At 38.8% G+C, this 12714-nt stretch overlaps 1 protein-coding gene across 4 annotated transcripts in view; it reads left to right on the top strand.

The window, feature by feature from the left end:
• Positions 1–12714, top strand: part of MTMR1 (myotubularin related protein 1) — a 41665-nt gene that overhangs the window by 7841 nt on the left and 21110 nt on the right. For 2 of the 4 annotated variants that reach the window (XM_061357996.1, XM_061357997.1), the window contains 11 exons: positions 36–86; positions 1439–1514; positions 2389–2483; positions 2674–2781; positions 3167–3268; positions 3985–4068; positions 4720–4869; positions 5689–5877; positions 6918–7103; positions 11469–11675; positions 12525–12617. In XM_061357996.1, the coding sequence (XP_061213980.1) occupies positions 36–86; positions 1439–1514; positions 2389–2483; positions 2674–2781; positions 3167–3268; positions 3985–4068; positions 4720–4869; positions 5689–5877; positions 6918–7103; positions 11469–11675; positions 12525–12617 (1341 nt within the window). The remainder of the gene's footprint in view (positions 1–35; positions 87–1438; positions 1515–2388; positions 2484–2673; positions 2782–3166; positions 3269–3984; positions 4069–4719; positions 4870–5688; positions 5878–6917; positions 7104–11468; positions 11676–12524; positions 12618–12714) is intronic. The other 2 variants (XM_061357998.1, XM_061357999.1) reach the window with 1 other exon arrangement.

A 12714-nucleotide genomic window follows, 5' to 3' on the forward strand; every position in this document is an offset into this window, starting at 1 on the left:
TCTTTCTTGCCCTACTGCTGCCTCATGCAATGCAGGAGATTCAGGATGGACACAATGGCTATCATTCTGAAGCAGAACCTGATCAGGTGGCAAGTTTTACTCATCTTTCATTCATTAACTGTGTAGCAAGGTACTATATATTAGTACTTGTAGATTACATAGAGATCTTTTTCATGCAGGAGAATCCATAGAAAGCCTTTAGTATGCTAACTGGTTACATGCTAGGTAGGGTTTTCGTGGAATGTCAAGTAGTCTAAAATGTAATACTGCACGTAAAACCCTACCTGAGAGATCGCATTCATCCTTCTAAATCTTCAAGTATTGGCTGATTCTCTAAATGTCAACTCTCGTGATAGGGTGCTGAATGTAAAATTTTGTTAGTTTAGAAGAAAATCTAAAGCCAGAGATCAATTTAAATATCTTCAGAAATTATTTATTAACGTGGACTTGGGGTAGTTTCTTGGAGGCAGACGGATCGTACCAATTACTTGAATGTAAATCTGACCTGTGGTGTAAGAGTTATTAATGTAGTCCATTATATTTATTCTTACTTTAGGATGTAAAATTTGAAACCCTAATATGTCATCACGTTGACCTGAGAGAGATCACTTTCTCACATGGTCCTTAAAAGTCCTGTAAACCCTTTTTTTCTTAATTAAAATCTTTAATGCGTTGTAAATCTTAGCTGCCAATGGAGGACCCAAAGGTTCAATCCTGTATCATCCAGGAATGAAGCAATTTACCTAAATGAAAATTTATGGAACTAGCTCTTATTTTAAAATTGCTAATTATTCTTCTATATTTCATTATTACTTCATTCTTTAAGCTGACCTTCTGGATCCAAAATTCTTATAATGGACCTCTTCCTTAACCTGTGGCAGTCTCAATAGAGTATTGATTGAAACAGAGCATCATGGAGTGCTTCTGACTTACTCCTATGAAAAATACAAAGTTAGAATATTAAACAAATAAAGCTTCTACCATAAAATTCTCTCAGATGAAAATACTCAAATAAACAACATTAAAAATATAAAAAAATTAACATAAGCTTTAAAATGTTCTCAAGTAGATAAAATACCCCAAATAATACCTGCATTTAGTAAAAGACTAACAACTTAATTATAAATTTGGGCTGATCTCATTGTTCATGTTTTTGTATGCTATATGTATCTAGCATGTGAAACTACTTGTTGCATAAATGCTTCATTACTGATATGTTACTAACATGTGTGCCTGTGTAATAGTTATAATAGCAAGTGTCGTGTTTGTGGTTGTTGGTTTTTTTTACTATGGTACCATTTAATACAGTTGTGCCTTGTAAAAAAAGACACACTTCTTGTGTTCCAGTAATCTGGTAGTAAAAGCACTTTGCATCAAAATGTATTGATGTAGTACAGATGGGAAGTGAGATTTACTCATGGGTTTGGATTTCTGCCAGGCACTGCGGGATGGAAACAAACTAGCACAGATGGAAGAGGCTCCACTTTTTCCTGGAGAATCAATCAAAGTTATTGGTAAGCATACTACTGAGTCCTACACTGAATACTGTTAAATCACTAGTTTATTTATTTAAAACCAGAATATTGTTTCCTTTTGACTTTTGATATTTTAATTTAATGCCACTTTAGATTAGCTGATTTGGTGTGGATTTCTTTTGTCTTTCAAATCCCAATGTAGGAAGGAAAAATTGGTTCCAGAGGATGGCTTGCTCCATGTAGTTAAATAAGCTTTTTCAAGGGTTAGTTTGTTCCATATGTGTGTATGGGGTTGTATTCCTGTCTGGGAATGCCAAGGATACTTCATAGATTTGAAAGCTTCAGAACTGTAATAGCAAAGAAGATGAAGCTATAGAAAACTTAATTTCTAGTTCTTAATGAGATTTATTTCACTTTGACCTGTGACAGCAGAGTGTGTTAGCAGTACAATACTTGGCTGGAAAAGAATACTAGCTCTTTCAAATAAAAGTGAAGATGAAGATATGGGGCTGTAATTGAATTAGGTGGAAGTCAGTTGTGTGCAGATGAGTAATTGGATGGTCTGAGGTGACTGTGGGTGCTTTACACCTCAGAGCAGGGACCAGAGCCACCCAAAGCTAAGAATACCAGCAGGGTGCTTTGTTACCTGCATGCCTTTACTGCAGCCCATGCTAGCTAAGCCCTGCCCCAGTTCCTGAGCCAGCCATGGGACTAAGGAATTTGATTGTTTTCACCACTGAGCTGAAGACAGCTCTCAGTCCTGACAGCATCTGAAAAGTAGGCTTTACTGTAGAGGTCAAGCATCAAAATTTTACTGAACTGCTAAAATCTTGCTATTTTTAAATGGAAATAGACTTTTATGGAAGAAATGCTTGTAATAGTAAAACAAAGCTTTAATTGGTCTGTTTTCCAGCTAAAGATGTTATGTATATCTGTCCATTTATGGGAGCAGTCAGTGGTACTCTAACAGTGACGGACTTCAGAATGTATATCAAAAGTGTTGAAAGGGTAAGACTTCACTATTTATCTGCATATTGTTTCACATAGGACTGTTGCTGAGGTAGATTTCAGAAAACGTTAAGTTTGGTGTAAGTGAATGTGTTAAATGGGAATTGTAGTTGACTCTGAAGAAACATATGTGAGCAATATTAGTTTGTGTTCCTCCTATTGTGTAACAAAATTGCTTTACAAATTTCAGGATCCACCTTTTGTTGTTGATGTTCCCCTTGGAGTCATAAGTAGAGTTGAAAAAATTGGAGTACAGAGCCACGGAGACAACTCATGTGGTATAGAAATAGTTTGCAAGGTATGGTGTGTTAGAGATTTATTCATATTGAAGTATTTTCATCTCATTTTCCTGTAAGAGGAATCTGCATGCACATGTGCTATTTTTCTGTCTGTTCAGTTCCCTGTATTTGAACCCTGCTTCATCTAGATAATATATTTCAATTCCTCTTATGGTACTTGCAGTCTTAAATACTTCTGCCTTTTGTCTCAAGAGTGAATTCAAAGGAAAAGTGGCTATTTTTATATCTAGCTACTCCAATTATGATACAAATACAGAACTCTGTTCTAATGTGGATTAGATGATGTCAGTGTCTTAGTGCTACATATGCCTTCCTTCAGTGAAATTTCTTATAACTGCCTTTGTTTTTTCCATAGAGTAAAATAGTGTAACTTATTTTTGACAGGATATGAGAAATTTGCGGCTGGCCTATAAACAGGAAGAGCAGAACAGATTAGAGATCTTTGAAAACCTTGTAACACGTGCATTTCCTGTTTCTAATGGGCTGGTAAGTCTTAAGATGTAGAGCAGGCTGTCGCTGGCCATCATCTTTTTGGAAAACATAGGTGGGGAAATAAAGGGCTGTATAACAACAATAGAAATGTTGATTCATAAAATCTGTTACAGAGCACCAAGCTACTCTGTCCTTGTTTCCTTGTTGCATTAATTCTTAGAACATTATGTTGTGTCCTGCTAGCAGTGAAGTTAGTTAACGTGCACATAACTGTTGTTGCATTTGCCTAATGTAGCTGATTAAAAATATATATGCATTGATCCCTATTTTCTGCAGCAGATAATTCAGTCTGGAAGTTCTGTTGAAAATAACAAATAAGTACAATTAGTCTTGTTATTAATTAGCTGCAGAATGCTATTTCATTTGCTTGTATGGGTGTGGAACTAATTGAGAGGTAGGAGACCAAGGTCCTCATCCTGGCTTTGCCGTTGATGTATGATCACAGGCAAGTAACTTCAGGTCTCTGTATTTCCTATCTTGATTTTGTTCTTGATTTTGTTAATTATATGGCGTGTACTTGAAGGAGGAAATGGTGTTTCATTTTCTTTCTAGCACAGTGTTTTCCAGTCTTGACTGAAGGTTTCATGTTTTTCTGTTAAAAGAGTTTTTGAAGTGTTACATTTGAAATATTTGAAGGTTCGCTCTTTTAGAACTTTTTGTGCATACAGCCCATCAGACAGTAATTTATGCCTTTGCTTTGTTGTCCGTAGCCTCTTTTTGCATTTAGCTATAAAGAAAAGTTTGCTGTTAATGGCTGGAAAGTGTATGATCCAATTGTGGAATATAAGAGGCAGGTAAGTTATAGAAGTACTTAGTGTATTATTTTTTCTCCATCTCCCCCAGACACATTTAAACAAGAAAAAAATACTAAAGGGAACTCAAAGTTTTCAGCTCCGTTTACATACACACACTATCTAGATCTCCTGTTTAGATAATGAAATGCAAGTGACACTGAGAGTGCGGAGTGCCTGCTGAAGTTGGTGGAAGTAACATGTGCTGAGTACCTGAGCAAATTGGTCTATCTTAACATGCATTCTTAAATCCACGTTTTCCAAGTGCTCTTTCTAGAAAATACGGACTTTATAAAAACCTGCATTTGAATAAGCATCAAACAGAAGAATAACTGTTGTTTGTCATTGTGGATCTACAGTTTGATAGCTGCAAAAGTATTTTTGTTTCACTACATGGTCACTTTTTACCTGAGCATGCCACCCATTCAATTGGTTATTTCACATATAAGTTTTAAAGATAGTAAATAGGAAAGACTTTTGGTCTTTTGGTTTATGGTTCAATCTGGAGACTTACATTTTTTTAACTTATTTAAAAGAAAAATGTGGTTACACTCCTTTTTTAAAAAGTATGCAGCCTATAAAAATATTCATTGCCCCAAATTCATATGTAAAGGTCAAACCTGAAAAGCACAAAAATGTTTTGCTTTTATACAGGGCTTGCCCAATGAGAGTTGGAAAATATCCAAAATTAACAGCACCTATGAGCTTTGTGATACATATCCTGCTATTCTTGTTGTGCCAACCAGTGTAAAGGATGATGACCTCTCAAAAGTGGCAGCATTTAGAGCAAAAGGCAGAGTTCCAGTAAGTGAAACTGCTACAAGGAGGTATAAGTACTTTACAAATTTGTAACTTATAAGAAATTATTGGACTTCTTTTAAGGGTTTTTTTTATTATTGTTTTTAATAACAGTGGGTTGGCTTCCTTCCTGAAGCAGTGAGGGAGGGAGCAAAGAAAGAATAATTAGGGATTAGGCTTGATGGGTTTATAACTGAAGAGAACAACTGCAGTGTTGAAATGTGGATCTAATTGCTTGGTTATTGTGTCATATAATAAATTTTTGTTTGGAATTAATGCTTCTAAGCCACAATGGGATCTGGTGTTAATTCACATGTTAGCTTGTGTTCTGATTTGGTGTGGAATATTACCATCATAGCAGTTTTATTGAGAATTAGACAAGTTTTGCAGGTAACATAAGAACAACTTTGAATATATAAGATCTGCTTACCAGTGTAGTGTACAGGTTCGTAGACTTCCACATAGAAGAGGTTTTTTGTTTTCCGTTGTTTCTAGAGGGGTTTTCTTGTTTGTCTTACGTTCCTTTGTTAGATTAGTTGGTTGGTTTTTGTTTGTTTGTTTTTCTAATTAGTAAGGTGCAATACAGGCTTAACTTTTATTAGAAATAAAAGCTAAGATGTTTAGAATCACTTTGCATTTCAAGCTGAGATCTGGGATTAGCAGTGCTAGTGTGCTGTCAGTATGGTTATGCATCAGTTTGTCCTTAAATTTGCATTTATTGATTTGCCAGGAAGTAACATGTAGGCAGTATAATTGTCTAATTGCACTCTGGTCTACTGCTTTTATAGTAGTATAGTAAACTAAAATAAATTTCTTTTCTACCAGGTGTTATCCTGGATTCATCCTGAGAGCCAAGCAACAATAACACGATGCAGTCAGCCATCAGTCGGCCCAAATGATAAACGTTGCAAAGAAGATGAAAAGTATTTACAAACGATAATGGATGCCAATGCTCAGTCACATAAACTGATCATCTTTGATGCCAGACAGAATAGTGTTGCAGACACGAACAAGGTAAGTTCGTATCATAACTAACATTAGTAGTTCTGTCTTTATTACAAGGCTAAAGATTGAGTAAGAGATGAGAATGAGGCGAGCTTGATGTTGAAAAGAGATGAAAATGGGTCTCTAAAAAGGGCATGGAAAGGAAAGTAAGCTGCTTGTAGAATTTTGGAAGGGCTGGCAGGAACTGAAAGCAGCATGAAGACGTAGCTAAAAGATGATGTGGTAAAGCCTAGAAAAGACCAAAGGTTTCAGTAGTAGCAGTTAGTTTTCTGCTTCCTAGTAGCTGGTGCAGTGCTGGTTTTTCAACTTTAGCCTGAGAACAATGCTGACAACACACTGATGTTTTTAGCTGTTGCTAAGTAACGCTTACTCCGATCAAGGACTTTTCAGTCTTATGTTCTGCCAGTGAAGAGGGGCATGGGAAGCCAGGAGGCAGCAGAGACAGGACACCTGACCCAAACTAGCCAAAGGGGTATTCCATACCACAGCATGTCATGCCCAGTATATAATCTGGGGAGAGTTACCCTGAAGGCCCAGATTGCTGCTTGGGTCAGGCTGGGTATCGGTCGGCGGGTGGTGAGCAATTGTATTGTGCATCACTTGTGATGCATTTATTGTTTTCTTTTCCTTTTCTTCATGTTATTTCCCTTATCATTGTTATTATTGGTCGTAGTAGTGGTGGTTTGTGTTATACCTTAGTTACTGGACTGTTCTTATCTCAACCCTTACATTCTTTCGATTCTTCTCCCCATCCCTCCGGGACCCGGAGGGAGAGTGAGTGAGTGGCTGCATTGTTCTAAGTTACTGGCTGGGCTTAAACCATGACAATGGATGTATTATCATATGTAACCTCTTACAATTAGAATTTCTTTCATCTAAAAGAAATAGTCTAGTGCTTCTTAGAAAAACAAAAGCCAACAATATGTTTTTATTAGCTAAAATAATCGTGTTTCAGGAAATCCTGAAACCTGACCAGAATAACTCTCAACCTTATACTGAAATCCTATACGTGTTCTTTTCTTCATCTGTTTTTACTTTTTGAATGACAGGCTAAAGGTGGAGGATATGAAAGTGAAAGTGCCTATCCAAATGCAGAGCTAGTCTTTCTGGAAATTCATAATATACATGTGATGAGAGAATCCCTGCGTAAACTTAAAGAAATAGTTTATCCTACTATTGATGAGACTCGGTGGTTATCAAATGTGGACTCCACACATTGGCTGGAATATATAAGGGTAAAATACTTTTGATATGAAAAATCAGTTGTGTTTTTAAACCATGTTTTTAACTTGCATCTCTGAAAATATTAATAGAATAATGTCTAGATTTAAGCACTGCTTTCATCAGGGTAATCATCTTAAAACCCCTTAATTTTTAATAAGCATTCTGTAATAACTTTGTGTTTCCAGTTTTATGTATTGGTAGGTAATGAGTTAATTCCTAATAGCACAGTGTTGTATTTATTGTTGGACAATGTTTTATTTTCTTGAGAGGGAATGTTTGTGAGCAGTCCAGGGTTATCCCTGCGTTTTGGAAGAATGCCCTGGGAACTTCAGATTCTATTTGAACAACTGCCAGAAGGCCTTGACTGTAAATCCTGCAGTCTTTCTCACCCTTCCCTCCTTCAATGCAATGTTGGTGTTCTTGTGCTAGGCACCTACATGTTCACAGCCTGTTTGTAGTCAGCACTCTACTGGCTTATAATCTGCTCTATTATTTAACATAATATTAAAATAAATCACTACCATACTCAGTTTTACACTCTATTTCACTGACCTCTGAAATATTTCATTATCACATCCACTCTTCTGTTTATGATGAATATGGATGGGTGGAATTTGTTTTATTAGCAACTCGCTCAAATGTCACTCATGCAAAACATGTTTGGGATCGTTCATTAGTTTTACTCTTCTATTAACTAGTGCTTGCTATCTGCTGCAGGAGAGCCAGTAGAGGGAGCAAATGCTAAATTAAGAATTAAACAAATTTAATGATCTTTTGGGACAGTTTAATGTTTTTATTCTCTTGAAGATGGACTATTTCAAATAGCTTTGGGAATCAGAGTATCTGGAAACCTTTTCTGATGAGCCTGGCATTTAATGAGATAATCTGTTTTAAAAAGTGGAGTTGTTTGGGCCGGTGGTCACCTCTGAAGACATTGAAGTCTTTGACTTCAGAGGGGTTCCTGGGCTTGGGCCTGTCTGAAGTGGACCTTGATGCCATTGTTGCACAGATGACAATATCATGCCATTTTAAATTTCATTTAAATTATTTTAAAGAGTTGACACACACATAACATTCTTCATGGATGTGTCCCTTAATGTGATACTTAACAAATATGTCTTGACAGCACAAACTGTGTCCTGATTTCTTGCAAGATGCCACTACTGTGTTGGCAGTATTGATAGTATCTCCCTGTGCTTTTAACCAAGAATCACTTGTTTGCCTTATCTTCTCCAGGCTGAACAGCCCCAGCTTTCTCAGCCTGTCCTCATATGGAAGGTGCTTCAGCCCCCTGATTATCTTCATGGCCCACCTCTGGACTTGTTCCAACAGCTCAATGTTCTTCTTATGTTGAAGACACCAGAACTGCACACAATACTCCAAGTGAGGTCTCAAGAGAGCAGAGTAGAGGGGCAGGATCCTTTGACCTGCTGGTCACACTCCTCTTGATGCAGCCCAGGATATGGTTGGCTTTCTGGGCTGCGAGAGCGCACTGAAGCTGGTTCATGTTCATTTTCTCATCAACCAACCCCCCCAAGTCCTTCTCCGCCGGGCTGCTCTGAATCTCTTCTCTGCCTCTGTAGCTGTGCCTGGGGTTGCCCAACCCAGGCATAGGACCTTGCACTTGGCTTGGTTGGACTTTATAAGGTTGGCATCAGCCCACCTCATAAGCGTGTCAGGGTCCTTCTGAATGGCATTCCTTCCCTCCAGCCTATCAACCACACAGCCTGGTGTCACTGGCAAACTTGCACTCAATCCCACTGTGCATGTCACTGATAAGGATGTTGAACAAGGCCGGTCCCAACACCAATCCCTGAGGGACACCACTCGTTACTGGTCTCCAGCTGGACATTGAGCCATTGACCACAATTCTTTGTGTGTGGCCATCCAGCCAGTTCTTTATCCACCTAGTGGTCCACCTATCAAATTGATGTCTCTTCAATTTAGAGACAAGGATGTCATGTGGGACAGCGTCAAACGCTTTGCACAAGTCCAGGTAGATGACGTCAACTACTCTACCACTGTTGATCAGTTCCTTAGCCCCATTGTAGAAGGCCACCAAATTGGTCAGGCAGGATTTCCCCTTAGTGAAGCCATGCTGGCTGTCACCAACCGCCTTGTTGTTTTTCATGTGCCTTAGCATGCTTTCCCAGAAGTATCTGCTCGAAGATTTTGCCAGGCACAGAGGTGAGACTGACTGGTCTGTAATTCCCTGGGTCTTTCATTTTCCCCTTCTTGAAAATGGAGGTTATATTTCCCTTTTTCCAGTCGTCAGGAACTTCACCTGACTGCCATGATTTTTCAATTATGATGGACAGTGGCTTAGCAACTTCATTTGCCAGCTCCCTCAGGACCCACGGATGGATTTCATCAGGTCCCATGGACTTGTGCACATTCAGGTTCTTAAGATGATCTTGAACCTGATCCTGTCCTACAGTGGACCTAAGGTCTTCATTCTCACAGTCCCTGCACTGGCCTTCCAAATGTTATGTAGATTATTTGTATGTTATATAGATTAGTTTTCTGCTTTTACTGAAGACCAAGCTGGTTTTAGTATTTGCACTTTTTTAGTGCAGTAAAGTTCTGTAACTAAGGTTGGGCAGAGAAGAGATTAAGAGCAGCCCTGCGGAGAAGGACTTGGGGGGGTTGGTTGATGAGAAAATGAACATGAGCCGGCTTCAGTGTGTGCTTGCAGCCCAGAAATCCAACCGTATCCTGGGCTGCATCAAAAGGAGTGTGACCAGCAGGTCGAAGGAGGTGATCCTGCCCCTCTACTCTGCTCTCTTGAGACCTCACTTGGAGTATTGTGTGCAGTTCTGGTGTCTTCAACGTAGAAAGGAACTGTTGGAACAAGTCCAGAGGAGGGCCACGAGGATGATCAGGGGCTGGAGCACCTCCCATATGAAGACAGGCTGAGAAAGTTGGGGCTGTTCAGCCTGGAGAAGAGAAGGCTGCGTGGAGACCTCATATCAGCCTTGAGTATCTGAAGGGGGCTTATAAGGAAGCTGGGGAGGGACTCTTTCATTAGGGACTGTAGTGATAGGACAAGGGGGAACAGGTTAAAACTTAAACAGGGGAAGTTTAGGTTAGATAGAAGGAAGTAGTTCTTTACTGTAAAGGTGGCGAGTCACCGGAATGGGTTGCCCAGGGAAGTTATGAATGCTCCATCCCTGCTAGTGTTCAAGGCCAGGTTGGACAGAGCCTTGGGTGACATGGTTTAGCGTGAGGTATTCCTGCCCATGGCAGGGGGCTTGGAACTAGGTGATCTTAAGGTCCTTTCCAACCCTAACTATTCTATGATTCTACTCTCCCATAGAAGCTTTTGTATTTTTTCCTGCTGTTTCCATCCTGGCATCCTTCAGTTTTACCATAAAAGATGCTATCACTGAAAGACCTAATCAATGAAAATTGTCTCTAAAGTATGGTTCTTGAAGTAGCTTCCAAGATTGGTCTTGTACACAGCTTCTTCAGTGGATGCTGGCTTTCCTACTTCCCAGAAGATGTTTTTACATGCCTTGGAAGGGAAAATGCAAGTATTTTGCAAGATTACATTTTCTGACGTTGGAATGGAATACGGAAATTTCTCTTGTGGTCCTATTCTAGTGGTTGGGGTTTTTTTCACATATTTTTCAGTCCTGTAATAGGTCATGTTATAGAGACCAATCTTTATAGGAGATTATTCAGCTGTTTTAAAAATACTGCAGAGCAGCCTAAGAGAACAAGTGAGGGTTTTTTTTGTGGGGGAGGAGATTAACAAGTTGACACAGGTGATTTCAGTCCTGTGCCATCTCTATCCTTTGCTCTCTAGCATGCTTCTGAATCCATGCTGTTAATGACTGACTTATGGGTTGAATACAATGTATGATTCATGCGCCAAGTAATCACACAGGCTCGCAGCCAGGGGTGTCTGGTTCCTTTGGGTTGTGTTTTGATCTAGATTAGCTGGATGGTTTGTCCCTTTTTCTAAAGGCAGTAGTTGAAAACTGAAAGCTGAGGAAGAAAGAGTGCTTGATTACTGTGATAATGAACTTTGAAAACACTGATCCTTCAGCCTTTGGAATAGGTTACAGTGTTTGTGTCTGTTCATCATGGTACAGAATTTTAGATTAAATTTAGAGGAGATTCTTTTGCTGTGTGCTACTAATAATGGAGGCTGGTTAGAACTCTCTCTTGGACAACAGAGTGCACACAGGGCTCGTACCTCTTGGATTATGCCTACCACCGTTCAGAAACCTCCAATTTAAAGCAATGTCATCCAGATGATTATGTAATTAATAAGAAACATTAATATATATTAACCTTAAGAGTATAAAATGTAACTTTTTGTGGGGTAGACTTTTGGTTTGTATTTAATGTTTGGTTTTTGTTTGTTTAAGATGCTTCTTGCCGGGGCAGTAAGAATTGCGGATAAAATTGAGTCTGGTAAAACATCTGTAGTGGTACATTGCAGCGATGGTTGGGATCGAACTGCACAGCTCACAGCACTAGCTATGCTTATGCTGGACAGCTATTACAGAACTATCAAGGGGTTTGAAGTTCTCATAGAGAAAGAATGGATAAGTTTTGGCCATCGATTTGCAATGGTAAGCTGAAAGATTTTGTATGGAGTTTGTCAATTTCAGAGCTTGTATTTCGAATAGCATGTTTTCTTGTAGTACTCTGGTGCATTTTAGTTATCTCTGGTGTCCTTCCTTTAATGGTGTGATTACATCAGAGAATTATGACCTGTTCGTTTTTAACAGGAAATCGCTGTGTGAGGTAATATAAAGTATCTCTGTGTGAGATAATCTAAAGTAAATAAGCATGAAGTGGCTTGAACATAATGATTAAAAAAAATCACATGGCTTTTTTGTAAGGAAGAGAGACTGTAACACATTGCTTCATCCTTAACAATCTTATGAATGGAGAAAGAAGGAAAACAATTAAGGTGTCTAGAAGGTAACATTGCTGGAACCATTACCCTGATTTAAGGTTGAAGTGTAATTTAACACATGGGCTAAAAGGGAATTATGACATGAACTATGATGACGTTTTGTGGGCTCTGACTCTAGATGGTTTAAGGAGAAATGACATGTAGTTGTGGCAGGTGGATATGGAATAGTTTTTGTTTCAGTACAGTCTTAGTAAATACCTACCAGTTTGATCCCACTCGTAGGGATAAATGGTTGTGCAGTAAAAGAGGGGGAACAACTGGCACAACTTTGTTGACCAAGTGTAATTCCAGCTCTGCTAAACAGCAAAATCATATACATGTGAATATTGGAATGTGTTTTCAGTAGTTGAAAAATATGGGTTAGCATTATGGAATTTGTATGCAGTTTGCCTGTCTTATTCCACCACTGGAACGTATTTAAGAGTTTCTGAGCTTTTAAGTGTTGGGTCAGTACTATAAATATACTAGACTGAAATTAAAAGCTTGATTTGACTTTCAGCGAGTAGGACATGGAGATGATGATCATGCTGATGCAGACCGATCTCCCATTTTCCTTCAGTTCATCGACTGTGTCTGGCAAATGACAAAACAGGTAAGATGCTTATGAGTATATTTCTAAGAAGTCTTAGACTTTATCTTGGGAACATAATGCATTTAGGAGAACACATTCCTTTGCAGAGCAGTAGCAA

Source organism: Neopsephotus bourkii, unplaced genomic scaffold (genome assembly GCF_033783945.1).
Source record: "Neopsephotus bourkii isolate Nb327-2 ecotype Australia unplaced genomic scaffold, CSIRO-AGI_Nbou_v1 NB_936, whole genome shotgun sequence".
NCBI classification, from domain to species: Eukaryota; Metazoa; Chordata; class Aves; order Psittaciformes; family Psittacidae; genus Neopsephotus; species Neopsephotus bourkii.